The sequence below is a fragment of the Phalacrocorax carbo genome, chromosome 1, assembly GCF_963921805.1.
Source record: "Phalacrocorax carbo chromosome 1, bPhaCar2.1, whole genome shotgun sequence".
NCBI lineage: Eukaryota > Metazoa > Chordata > Aves > Suliformes > Phalacrocoracidae > Phalacrocorax > Phalacrocorax carbo.
In genome coordinates, this window is record NC_087513.1 from 73,085,428 (window position 1) to 73,097,862 (window position 12,435).

The 12,435-nt window shown below is 38.8% G+C and overlaps 1 protein-coding gene across 2 annotated transcripts in view; it reads left to right on the forward strand.

Annotated features, from left to right (window-relative positions):
* The window catches only part of BCAT1 (branched chain amino acid transaminase 1), a 67,444-nt gene that overhangs the window by 10,541 nt on the left and 44,468 nt on the right, over window positions 1-12,435 (forward strand). The window contains exon 2 of one of the 2 annotated variants that reach the window (XM_064459631.1): window positions 7,386-7,457. In XM_064459631.1, the coding sequence (XP_064315701.1) occupies window positions 7,386-7,457 (72 nt within the window). Of the gene's footprint in view, window positions 1-7,385; window positions 7,458-11,368; window positions 11,416-12,435 lie in introns of those variants that run through there. The other variant, XM_064459639.1, reaches the window with a different exon arrangement.

Sequence of the window (12,435 nt, forward strand, 5' to 3'; positions counted from 1 at the left end):
TTGTACAACAGGTTAGGCATTACTGAACTGTTGTGGTTTAGCCCCAGTCAACAACCAAGCCCTGCAGAGCCACTCGTTCGCTCCCCCCGTGGTGGGATGGGGGAGAAAATCAGAAGAGTAAAAGTGAGGAAACTTGTGGGTTGAGATAAAGACAGTTTAATAGGTAAAGCAAAAGCCACGCACACAAGCAAAGCAAAATGAGGAATTCATTCACTGCTTCCAATGGTCAGGCAGGTGTTCAGCCGCCTCCAGGAAAGCAGGGCTCCATCAAGTGTAACAGTAACTTGGGAAGACAAACACCATCACTCCAAACATCTCCCACTTCCTCCTTCTTCCCTCAGCTTTATGTACCAAGCATGATGTCGTATGGTGTGGAATACCCCTTTTAGTCAGTTTGGATCAGCTGCCCCGGCTGTGCCGCCTCCCAGCTCCTTGTGCACCCGGCAGACCACAGGGAGCTGAAAAAGTCCTTGACCAGTGTAAGCGCTACTTAGCAACAACTAAAACATCTCTGCATTATCAACGCTGTTTCCAGCACAAATCCAAAACGTAGCCCCATACTAGCTACTATGAAGAAAATTAACTCTATCCCAGCTGAAACCAGGACACGAACTCCTTCAAATATTATTTTAAGAACTGAGTAAAAAAATTGGCATTATACCCCAGGGAGGTTTCTCACCTGAGTGCTGACTGCAATGGCTTGACTTTGGTAACATTGTCCTGCATTTATTTAATCTCATGTAACAACTTGGTCTGCTTTTAGAGTTGTGATATATCTATGTTACTAAATATGAACCTTGGGCAGACTAGCTGAATATTTCCATTTCTTTATGTTCTCTGTTTAAAGGTTTTTTTAACAAATATTTTGTGCTCATATAATCTGAATTGTCTTTTATTTAGACATAATAAAAAGTGATACTGTTTTAGGAGAAGCATATTTCAGTTTTATTCAAACTACTTAAATTGCTTTAAATTAAACCAAATAAACTGCTCAAGCCAGAAGATAAGTGCCTGCACAGTCTTCTGGACAAATTTATGATAACTTATTTAAATTCAACCTTACTTTATGCAATGCAGCTTTCTTAGATAAAGAAAATTTTGTATGTTCTAAGTCCTGATGTTTTCGCTCTGATATGAAATTATCATTAAATAACGTGGAAGCTTTCTTTTTCTGCGGTGCTAGTTGCCTTGTATTTTTCTTAATAGTATACTGTTATTACACTGTCTCACTGTGTAACCAACATTAGTGCCAGCTCAAGGTTGAACAAGCAGACACAGTAAGGTGATAATGCCCAGCTGACAAGGCATCAGCGCAGATATATGTTAGGTAAGAGTAGTCTTAAAGAAATGTATTGGAAATGTAGAAATCAGCACAAATGAGAATTCTTGACCAACAAAGTAAAAAACCTAAGCAATGAAACCCCATATGACAAATTGTCCTGTTTTTTTCTTTTGTCATCCCCACCCCCCCCCACCCCCCCCGTGCTGATCTGCACATACATTGAGGTGAATCATCGGAGCTGCTCTAGGATTTGTGATGTACATGTTCTTTGAATTCATTATTGAAGACTGGCAAGCCAATATGTGGAGAATGCTCCAACCTAACGAACAAAGATACCTCAAAGATCCCTGTTTGGCTTGATACATTGTTCGAAATACAATTTAAGAATTAGTCTTCTCGCTCCTTCTGTCTTGATATTGAAAAGAGTAGACTTAAAAGAAGCTGTATGGGTAAGGCGTGCCATGCTGTCATGTAAGTGACCCAGCCCAATGAACATACTCGGTGACACTTGCATGGTAATACATACATAAGTGTGTGTTCACATTCACATACATACAATATAAAGACAGTATTAAAATGTTTTTATATCATGAAACTACTCCCATGACAGCTGAGGTAAATATGCCTGGCTGTTAGATTCCATAAATGAGCTTCCTGAGCTCAGGGAGTCTTTCATAAATGTTGTTAAGTAAATATCATTTTAGTTTATATTAAAAATAGTATTATATGACTCAGCCCTACAGTAATATTCAGAATTTCTCTCTCAGTCTGACAGTAGGTGGGTTTTTGTTTGTTTTTTTTTTTAAAAGCTATGAACATCATTACTGTTGTTTTTCTGCAAATTCATCTTTTATGTGGTGTGGCTGTCAAACTGTATTAACATTTCCTAGGGGCAGATGAAAACCATTTTGAAGTGATGGAAGTGGTTTATATGACTGTAGCAATACACAGAACATATGGCATTTGTGCACATTGGACTCTATTTTATACCTGGAACAGAAAGGCAAACTGATTTGTATGGCTTTGAATGCTGAAGTACCTGTCATCACACACCTGATTTGGCTTGCCTATAGGCAATACCATAGTATAAGTCACGTACTGAACTTACTTATCTGCTAGATTCCTGGAATCTGTTAAGTATTCTAATTTCATTACCCTTCCAGTGTAAAATAGAGCATACAATATGGCAAGCATGGGAAAAAGTAGTAAGACGCTGTTTTACCTTGGAGAAATGTTTCAGAAAGCACTTTGTTCATTGAAAACTGTTTTCATATGACTTCTGACTGAGAGGAAACTCCCACACCATCTTTGCTGGAACCTGATGACTGCTACAAGATAATCTTAATTTTCAGTTTCTCTGCACAGCAGGAAATGGGGGTGCCTCAGCAGAAGGAAATATATGCAGCCATAGCTGTGCATCTGTAGCTTATTTGCCCCTTTAGGTTCTCAAACTCCATGAATAGCCAGTGCCTGACAACAAAGCACTGTCTACAATTCTTTCATGGGGATGAAACTGGGTTTTCAGATGTTCACTGTCACAGCTAGTGCGCTAACCAGTCACTGGTGCTGTTGATTAAATCCTTACTCAGAGTGCAGACACCAGAGCTGTCCGCAGTCTGACTAACGGATAAGCATGGACTGGTGAAACCAAGAAGATGACTAAGGATTTTGTGAAACTGCAGATCCTGAGGTGTTTTGAAAAGGAGCCAATATGTTTTCCTAGCTAAAAGTGTGAATTCTGTAGAAATTATTTGCAATTTATTTCTTTACTCCTACCTTCCACTGGGGAAACTTTTATGTTCCCCAGTGGTGAGAAGAGTTATCAAACAACAGCGAAAATTAAGTGAGCACAGAACTGATTAAAGAATTAGATTTCTTTGAAAAAGTGTGACAAAGTACATGGCATATAGAGGTAACTGTAATTTTTTTTTTCTTAAAACTGGTGCCTTTTTAATTATTATTATTAAATAATGTAATATACCATAGGTTAACAAAGTGCAGTTTGCAACTTAAGTTTGCAGTGATGAAGCTTCTGATAATCTTCAGTTCCTATATCATAACTGAGGATGAGTCTATAGGATAGTGGCGTAGCTAAACATAAGAACAGTAGTTTGACAAAGGATCTGGTAGAATCTCAATTTATAGAACACATAATCCCAAATGAGAACAAACACATTGGTGCTACTAGTGAGTCTCAAAAGCTATCAAGTGTGAAGGCATAGGGAAATGAAAGGCAGACTCATGTAGTCTAGGGAGTTTAGGGATGAGATGCGCCTATTTTTATAGCAGAAAGTCCTTTCAGCCAAAGGATGAGTGATCTGACTGATTAAAAGAAGTAGGTTCTCTGTTTTGAAGAAGCTGTGAGATGCAGGAGGATACCGTAAAAGATGAGCATAACTAGAGGCACAGCAAAATGGTACTAGGGAAGTTGGTTGGGCACTCTTGCAGGTCATTACTTTGCCTACAAGGTCTCATGCCTGTAACAGAACAGCAGTCGGAGAAGGCATGACAAAGATGGCAGGGAAAGCCAAGAGGCATTGACTGGAGCATCCTGATGATAAAAGATGCTGAAAATACATACATCTAATGCAATCTGAGGACAAAATGCAAGAGCTGAATGTTCATGTTTGGGAAAGCTCTAGCAGATGTGCAGGTGACAACAATTAAGTATAAAATTTCCAAAAGCGCTAGTAAGTGTTACACACACAAAGGTCCATCACATGTTGTGAGGGAACGAACAGCCCTAAGGCTTACCTCTTCTTTATATAAGAGTTAGATTGGAATCAAGTACTAATACTACTACACTATTATCCAACTGAGTATATTGTGATTACTTTTATTGTAAATACTAAAGGATTTGCAATGATTATTACTGAGATTTTCTATAAAAGAAAAGACAGAATTACTCATCACCAGGTTTTTATTTTAGTAGTATTTCTTAGTGACCCAATGACACATAAACCCCATTTTTAAACAAAATTTAATCTAGTGTAATGCTTTACACTTTTTCTCATACAGGTATTACAGTAATGATAAATAAATCAATGTGGAATTTCAATATTTTTGAAGGAAAACTGTGAAATACTGTCCAAGTTCCAATATAGAAAAAGCAGTTACATACACCATAAAAAAAAATGTTAGCTCTACGCACAACATGGGAAATACTGTCATGCTTATGTAATTGCATAGCAACTTGATACAGACTTAAGTGACTTTTGAGCAGACATTGGCCCAGTGGTTCAAATGTATTTTTAGGATAACATCAGTATTTTAATGGAAGCAATTTTAAATCTACCATGCTATTAAACACAAAGGGCAAATTTATGCTTGGCATATCTCCCTTGGCAATGTTGGCACTAAACCAGGGAGTAATTTTCCCTATTGCATTTAATAACATGTCTCAGATTTAAAAGCCATGGAGCCATTAAAATATGACTTCATCAATTAGAAAGTAATTGTGGTATGTCTTTCTAGTGCTGAGGGATTAACTCAATTTAATCTCAGTGCAGTTAACAAAGGCAGTCAGCTACTTGCTTTAAATACAAGTTAAATCTGTAAATCATAATGACTTCATGGAGAACAGGATTGGCCCCATGGCATACACCCAAAGAATGGGCTGTTGACTTCAGTGAGTTCAGTGGGAACCTTGAACTGAAGGGCAACAGATCGAGCCCCTAAGGGCTGTTCCTGTAGGTGGTCCACACTTGAAATTCTCATACAAGTTTCGTATCTTTTTGAAGATCATGAAAGAGAATATTAAACTATATCCAGTTTTCGTCCTCTCTGTGCTGATGCCAACACTTGTTTTAGGGCAACTTCATAAAGCAGAGATGGGAAGAAACTGAAGCATAATGGTTGCGTATTTGTCAGTATTTGCTGTCACTGTAATTATTATTAGAAAATCCAACTTTGCATACTAGATATTAGACAAAAGCCAGCAATGGAGCTGGAACTGCTTGAGAAATTCTTGTTCCACAGCTGGCAGTTATCATCCTGTTAGCTGGTAACCAGCACCTCTCCATCCTAATTCACCACAGTGCAAAGAAAATAATCAGTTGGCATAATCCATCTGCAGAATACTTATCTATTATAAACCGATGGTGTCGTGAAGGCCTTCTGGGATTTTGCCACTGAATTTGGAAAGATTTGAAGAATTACAGGGAAGGCAAGGACCTATTATACAATGCTTAGTTCAGATTATCCCTCAGTTTGGGTAACGCTTTAGTCCTGCTAGGGTCTGATACTGAATGACATTGGACACTCTACCAAAAAGACTTGTCTTCCTGGAGTAAAAAACCCTAAGCTTTAAAGCAAATAAAACATATTTTTAATAAGGTTTTAAGGTAAAGCATATTGGTACATTGTCAATAGATTTCTGATTTCTCTTGGCAGGTTCTCCTTTAGTTGATAGGAAGGAGCCTGTAGCCATGATAGCATGTCTTTCTGTAGAGGGTTGGAAAAAAAAAAAAGAGGAACATAAGGGTTAAAGCTGATGGTGAGAACAGGCAGAAGGGATGTTATGGCCTCCCGGGGGCATTGGTGGGGAGGGGAGAGGAAGTGAGATCAGCTGTGGCTGGGAGTTTGCTTTTTCTTTTGTTGGTAGCAAGCCTGCTATCTGTTAAAGGCCCACTGAAGATACTGTGCTTTTTCCCCTGCCTGTGTCAACCGTATCCCCAAGTTCTTCAAAAAGGGAAAAAAATAATGTTATTTGCCTTGCATGTGTCATGCCTCACAGTCCATGAGCCACACAGCCCCAGTCCTGGCCCCACAGTTTGGTGGCCACTGCAAGACTGTGGTGGCTGGTGTCTCCCAGCACTGCCATCCACCCTACCCACAGCCCTCCATGTAGCGTGAGGGCTGCTCCCTGGCTGAGAGCTTGAGGCAGGGATCTCCCAGACTGACCACAGAAAACCATGGGTTTTCTGTGCACCTCCTTCCTTCAGGGGATTATACACTTGACCTGGGGCTTTCCCACCTGGACTGGGACTTCTCACTCAAGACACAGCAAGGCTTGAGGGGTGGCAGGGTGAGAGGCAGACACCAAATGGTGAGCAGCCAGTGCAGGTTCCTGCTGGCACTTTTCCCTTGCAGGGTTGAAATCCCCTTCCCTGTCAGCCCTGGCAACAACCTCCCTTAGTGCCTCTGTCTTTCCTTCACCCACTTAACCCCTCTGACCAGCCTGACTGTTTCCCTGTGCCCACCAATCCCTAGCCTCATCTCAGCAGCTAGTCATCCCCTCTACCATCCCCTCTATCCTGCCAGTTGTGCTTCCCTTAAGCCATCCCCTTCATGGCCCATCCCCCAGAAAGTAATGCGGTCAGGGCTGTCTTGTGTTGTCTCCACTCCATGCTGTTGGGTGTATATGCACTTACTGGCAAGGAAGGCCTAGCTAGTGCAGGAGCATCCACAAAGATGCTAGCCTGATGCTATGGAAACTGGGGATCTTGCTTTTAGGTAGACGGCTTGCACCTGTCTGTGTTATCCCTCTGTTGCAGAACAGAAGGATGCCTAGAACTATCACTCCTTTTCTTTCAGTTCCTTTCTAGCATGGTTGGTGGCAGAACCCTTATGTTCAACATAGAAGATAATTCAAAATACTCTGATTATACATTTATATATGTGGGCATTCCTTATCACTGTCTTCATTTGATGAAGGATTTAACAAAAACAGTTCTTTCTGTCTAGTCAGACTTCTCTGAGAAAAGGCAAAATCAAATCTGTTAGGTGGATCTTTTAGTAGAGAAACTGGGGTTTGATGGAATTGTGTAAAAACACATTTATTTATTCAGCTTTGAATAAAAGACTTGTGATGTTGTCCATACCCTTCCACACTTCAGAGCAATAATCTTATCTAAGATGTCATCTCTCCTATAAAGCACTGAAATACAGTTGCACAAAATAATGCAACTGAAGTAAAACTAAAAACCTAGAAGGTGGAAAGTTGTGCTAAAACACTACCAGAAAGTTCTTGCTAGTATATTTACTGATGATGAAGTCTGAGTGATCATTCAATAGAATCTGTCCCTGAAGAGAATTAGCAGAATGTATATCACCTTTTCTGCAATGTGCATTGAATTTGATTTCCTGTTTTTATTTCTTCTAGGACTGTCAGAATGAGTGCACAGCTGGAGGGTGTTCGGGAGAAACATCAAAGCATTTGACTGAATCTTTCAAGGTATGTTGTCTGTTAGAAGATGAGTGTCTGAAGCATTTCAGTGTAAACGGTGCCAGACAGCATCCATAACATGGTGGTGACTGCTGTGCAGATATTCGTAGCTACTGACATGCTTGAACATAGTAATTCTGTCAATAATTCTTTAAATAAATCTGTAAGTTGCATTTGCTGAAAATGTTTTCAGTGTAGAAGTTAAGAATGTTACAAGAAGAACTTCAATATATTATAGTTTCAGGTACTAGCTAAAAGGTTAGTAGTCATTAAACAAAAAATAAAATGGTATAGGTGATCTTATTTTTAACTCTTATCTGCTTCAAAAGCAATAGAGATAAAGTTTGATTCCCCCATGAAGGCTTTTTCCGAGCGAAGTCTATGTAACATTCTATTATTTGTTAGAACTTCAGCATTACGAATGGTGTTCAAAAGTAGGTTTTTCTATCTATTCTCAAAGTTGCAGAGCTAAGGATGTCAGGACTCCAAAGCACACCACAGCTCTGGCACATTATCAGCACTCAACAAGCAAACAGGGATATGGTAATAAGGAATGCTGAGCAGCTGCCAGGAACTGACATGAAATTGAATCCCTCTTTTTTTTTATTTTAATCTTATGCTTAGAACTAAGCTCAGTTAAGATATCACTCTTTTCCTCGGCCTCCTTCCTGAATGCAGTGCTAGTAACTAAGAACTCATTTTTAACACTGTATGGACACAGATGTCAACTTTTAATTTTCTGTTGGAATTGTAAAGCCCATCAGCTCATGCTCCTTTGAGTTCTACCTTCTGTCTTCATCCCTTTTTTCTGCCTCTCTCTTATACTTCTTTTGCCTTTATTCCTTATGTCACACATCTGTAATTCTTTCTCACCCTCTCTTTTGATACTCTATGATCTTTAAAAAGCCTCATCTATATTTTGCAGATGTTCAAAAAATAGTACTCAGAAAACGGTGACCTCATTTGTGCTTTTTCAGCAGTTCCTTTCCTCTTGTTGCTGACTATTGTCAGCAGTACATGAGATGAAATTATAATGATACACTTTATAACTGTCATGTTCTTCCTGATTTTTTGGGGCAGTGTCACTGCTGTGCAGTGTTCTGTATTTTGCTTAAGTAGTTACTTCCCTTTCAGTTGCCAGGCTTTAACCAAATATGAAAATAAATGCAGAAAATGTGTTGCATTCCTTGATAAGATTTATTCTGTTGCTGGTTTCGTTGAAAACAGCAAAAAACTCTTGAGAGACTACAGAATTTCGCCATGTAGCAGCATGACATTTCATTTCTTTTTCCCCATTCTCAGCCATTCCCAGTTCTTCTCTTCCTCATTTCTTTGCATTGCGTCTCTCTGGCAATTCTGCCCAAGAAGGAAGATTTAGGATGACTTTTCAACCAGAAAATGTTGACAAAAACAGGCACGCAACTAGTTTTGAAACCTCAAGAACTCACAAGTATGGAGTGCAGAGTTGTTTTGTGAATTCATCTTTAATAAATAGCCAATGAATCAGTAGATTCATTCAGTAGTGCATGCATGCATATTTAAAAACTAAAATTGCTTTACAGAAAGGAGAGTCTGGTGTAACTGCATTGTACTGTTTCTTCCCACTCACTGATGTAGCCCAGAAGGAAGGTAGACAGAGTGACAACAAACTCTGATAGTGTTTGGGTTGTAGGTGAACTGGGCGTTAAGTAAAGCAGATGCAAGGCAGATTTAATTATACCGGCAGTCAAGCAGGTACCGTACCAAAGCTCCAAATATTGGGTGGCACAAAGTTGGATTTAATCCAGTTTCCTTTCCATCAATACTTGTATGTCAGCCAGAATGGCTGTGGAGACTGGAGAGTCTGTGTGAGAGGAAAAATATATTAACAGGTGGGACAGATGGTCATAAAGGGAATAATACTAGAAAAAACAGCTGGCTCAGGCTGAATTCTAATTTGTAAGTCCATTCCTGCCTTATGGCTCTCATTCTGAAGGTTAGCTGCAGTCACCAGAAAGGGGTACAGATTTTTAGAAAATATTGTACTGGGAGTGTGTGTGTGTCTGCATGTGATGAAATTTATGATGCGAATACAGATACTGATTGCAGTGTCACACATTATAATAATTATTTGCAGTCTCTCTAACTTTGTTGTCAAATTAAAAAGAAAAGATTATAAATGAAGGAAAAAATAACACCAGACAATGACAAATAAAATAGTCTGGATTTATTCTAGGAAACTTCATAAATGTTTATGTGGAAGACAGTTATGGTTACAATTTCAAAAACGATAGCTACTAATATTTCTAAAGAATCAAGTTGACCCATGGAGCTGACTGTGCTGAAGGAATCAGCAATTTTGTGCCAGTAATCTAAGTAATACAAGATTGTGGGAATGTAGAAAACAGGGTATGGTTTTGGTTTATGCTTACATAAAACATATTGTTTAAAGAGGATGATGCCCATCGTTTGAATGCCAGATTAGCCCTCTGAAGACATTTCTTAGAATGCGGTGCTGTGCTTTTTAGGTGGGGTGAGCTTCTTTGAATTTTGCTGCAATTTCTGCCTGACTTTGAAAGGTGGACTCGGAGAGTCCCTGTGCACTGGGAGGGAAGGAATGAATGCCACCTGAGCTTCTAGAAAGCAGTGACCCCCTCTGCTAGCTGCTCAGTTTTCAATTCTCATGGGATTCTCTGGAGTCACTAGGTCAGAATTGGCCCTTTGTTAATTTTAACTGCTACTGAACTACCTTATTTTGACTCACTTCTGCAGTTAAAAATCTCTGGTTAAAAATCTCACCCTGACAGGTCTGCAATTTACAAGATACTTAATGTATCACATTTATAGTTGACACAGGACCAGTGATCTTGGAACAGATAAGGAACATTGAAGGAAATAGTGATTATGCTAGAGTTTCCTGTATTGTAGAAAATGTCAAATCTCCAGGACTGATCTACCCAGCTCTTTCTACTAGAGTGAAATATTCCTCCCTCCCCCAACTGTTGTATGCACATATCTATATACTTATTTTTTGTACATAATTGGCTGTGGTTTGTGACCATAACCTAAGAAGTTATACTTGTAGTTTTTGCCTGTTGTCAGCATTGGATCTCTAGGAGGGGAGTATGAAACTAGTAATGGAAAATGCAGTCATCTGTACCACTGAATGTATTTTGGAATGTCGAATCAAGGCATGCACATTTCTGGTTTTGCTGATGTACGTGGTTTTTTTCATTCAGTAATACGATGAAACAGCACACAGTCATGTCTAAGGCACTTAATGTTTATGATTAAAAATCTGGTAATTTCTTTAATGCATTCATTCTACTTATTGTACTGTCACAAGAGAGAATGAATGTTGTTTGGATAATGTAGCAGTCTATTTCTGTACATAACTATAATTTGGTTTCTTTTAATGTGTGTATTAGCTCTGACTTTGAATTCATAATGCTTGGTCTTGAGAAACTAAAGGCATCTATGATTGCTTTTTCTTTCCTTTGTGTTATCAATCCATATCCAGAAAGATTATTTCAGTTCTTACGTAACATTTTGTCATGGAATACATTTTCTCCTTGAGGGACTGATACATGGAACACTTTAAGAAGGAATTACATACTCCTATTATGTTTCTGTGTTTTAATGATTTTAAGCTATATAGAACTAGTTGGGCATCTTAATGGTGCAAGCTCAGTTCTCTTGTTTTAATTTTTAACAGCCTATTTAACGTACCAAGATGGTGCAGACCTTCTAGGGAATACTGGCTTGTCTGCTACACCAAGGCAGAATAAAGTAGATGTAGTTAACAAGTGGATCTGGATTGACTTCCTATTATGAAGACTCGTGGTAGTGGAATAAAGAAATGTTTAAGTGGAGCTTCTCTAAATAACTGTGAGTGTTCCCGCACAGTCTTCTGCAGACAGACCCAACCTTCCCAGGCTCCAAGCCAGTGGGATGTGAGCCCATGGCAGACCTGAAGCTATATGGGCAGGTTAGTGCAGTGCTGTGCTTGAACTAATAATCCCTGTTGAGATCTTGGACTTGCTAGACTGAATACAGTGCTATGCTAATGTGTTTGCATGGCTTCCAGTTTCAAGCTAGCTCATGTCTAGCTGTGTGAGGTGCTGGATATAGTGAATTTTCTGTAATGGTGCATGGTTTAGTATTTGTTTCTTGCATTGCTATAATATTTTAGAGCCCAAGCTGTGAAGTAGCTGACATTGTGCTAGGTGTTGCACAAATCAGAAAGTAAAGATTATTTCCACACTATAGGTATAAGCTACAAATAAGCAACCAAAATCTCTGACGGTTTTTCCACAGAATGTAACATGTATTCTACCTCTGGATGAAGTATGAAGAAACTGAAATTTTATTTCCAATGCAGGCGTTTGTGGTTCAAATTGAGAGATTGACGATCAAAGTTTTACAGATGTTGATCTTGTTCTTGAAGCTCTCTTCATACAAATGTAGTTGTTCCGTGTAATAGGACCTTTAGTTGCATGTTTTAAAACGTGTAGCCTTGCTTGAAATGAACTTCATTGGCTCTATGCAAAGCTTACTGTGCTGATTCTGATTCTCTGCCTTGTTTCATGTTCTCAACAAATAATTCAATAGTATTAAAGATAAAGAACAGCTCTATATTTTACTCTGGAAACATTAAAAAAATAGATAAAGTATTATTACAGGAGTCATCTATGCAGGTAAGAAGTAGGTTAGAAGTTACTAGAGTATGCAGCATTTCTTGTTAGTGTATGTTAGAAAGAGCTGGAAAATTCCTTTCTTCTGTGGAGAAAGATATGCCTAATTTCAAAACAGCCTTTCAAAGGAAAACCTGACTAATTATTGCATTTTCTATGTTTACATTAATGAAACTACATTACTGTGATTCATTTCCATGTTTATACTAATGAAACTTAAGTGCATCTATAGTTTGTGCAAATATCATGGGGTATAGCATTCCTTACTCTGGGAATTGGGAGAGGGACCAATCCATTTTGAAATATTAGACAGT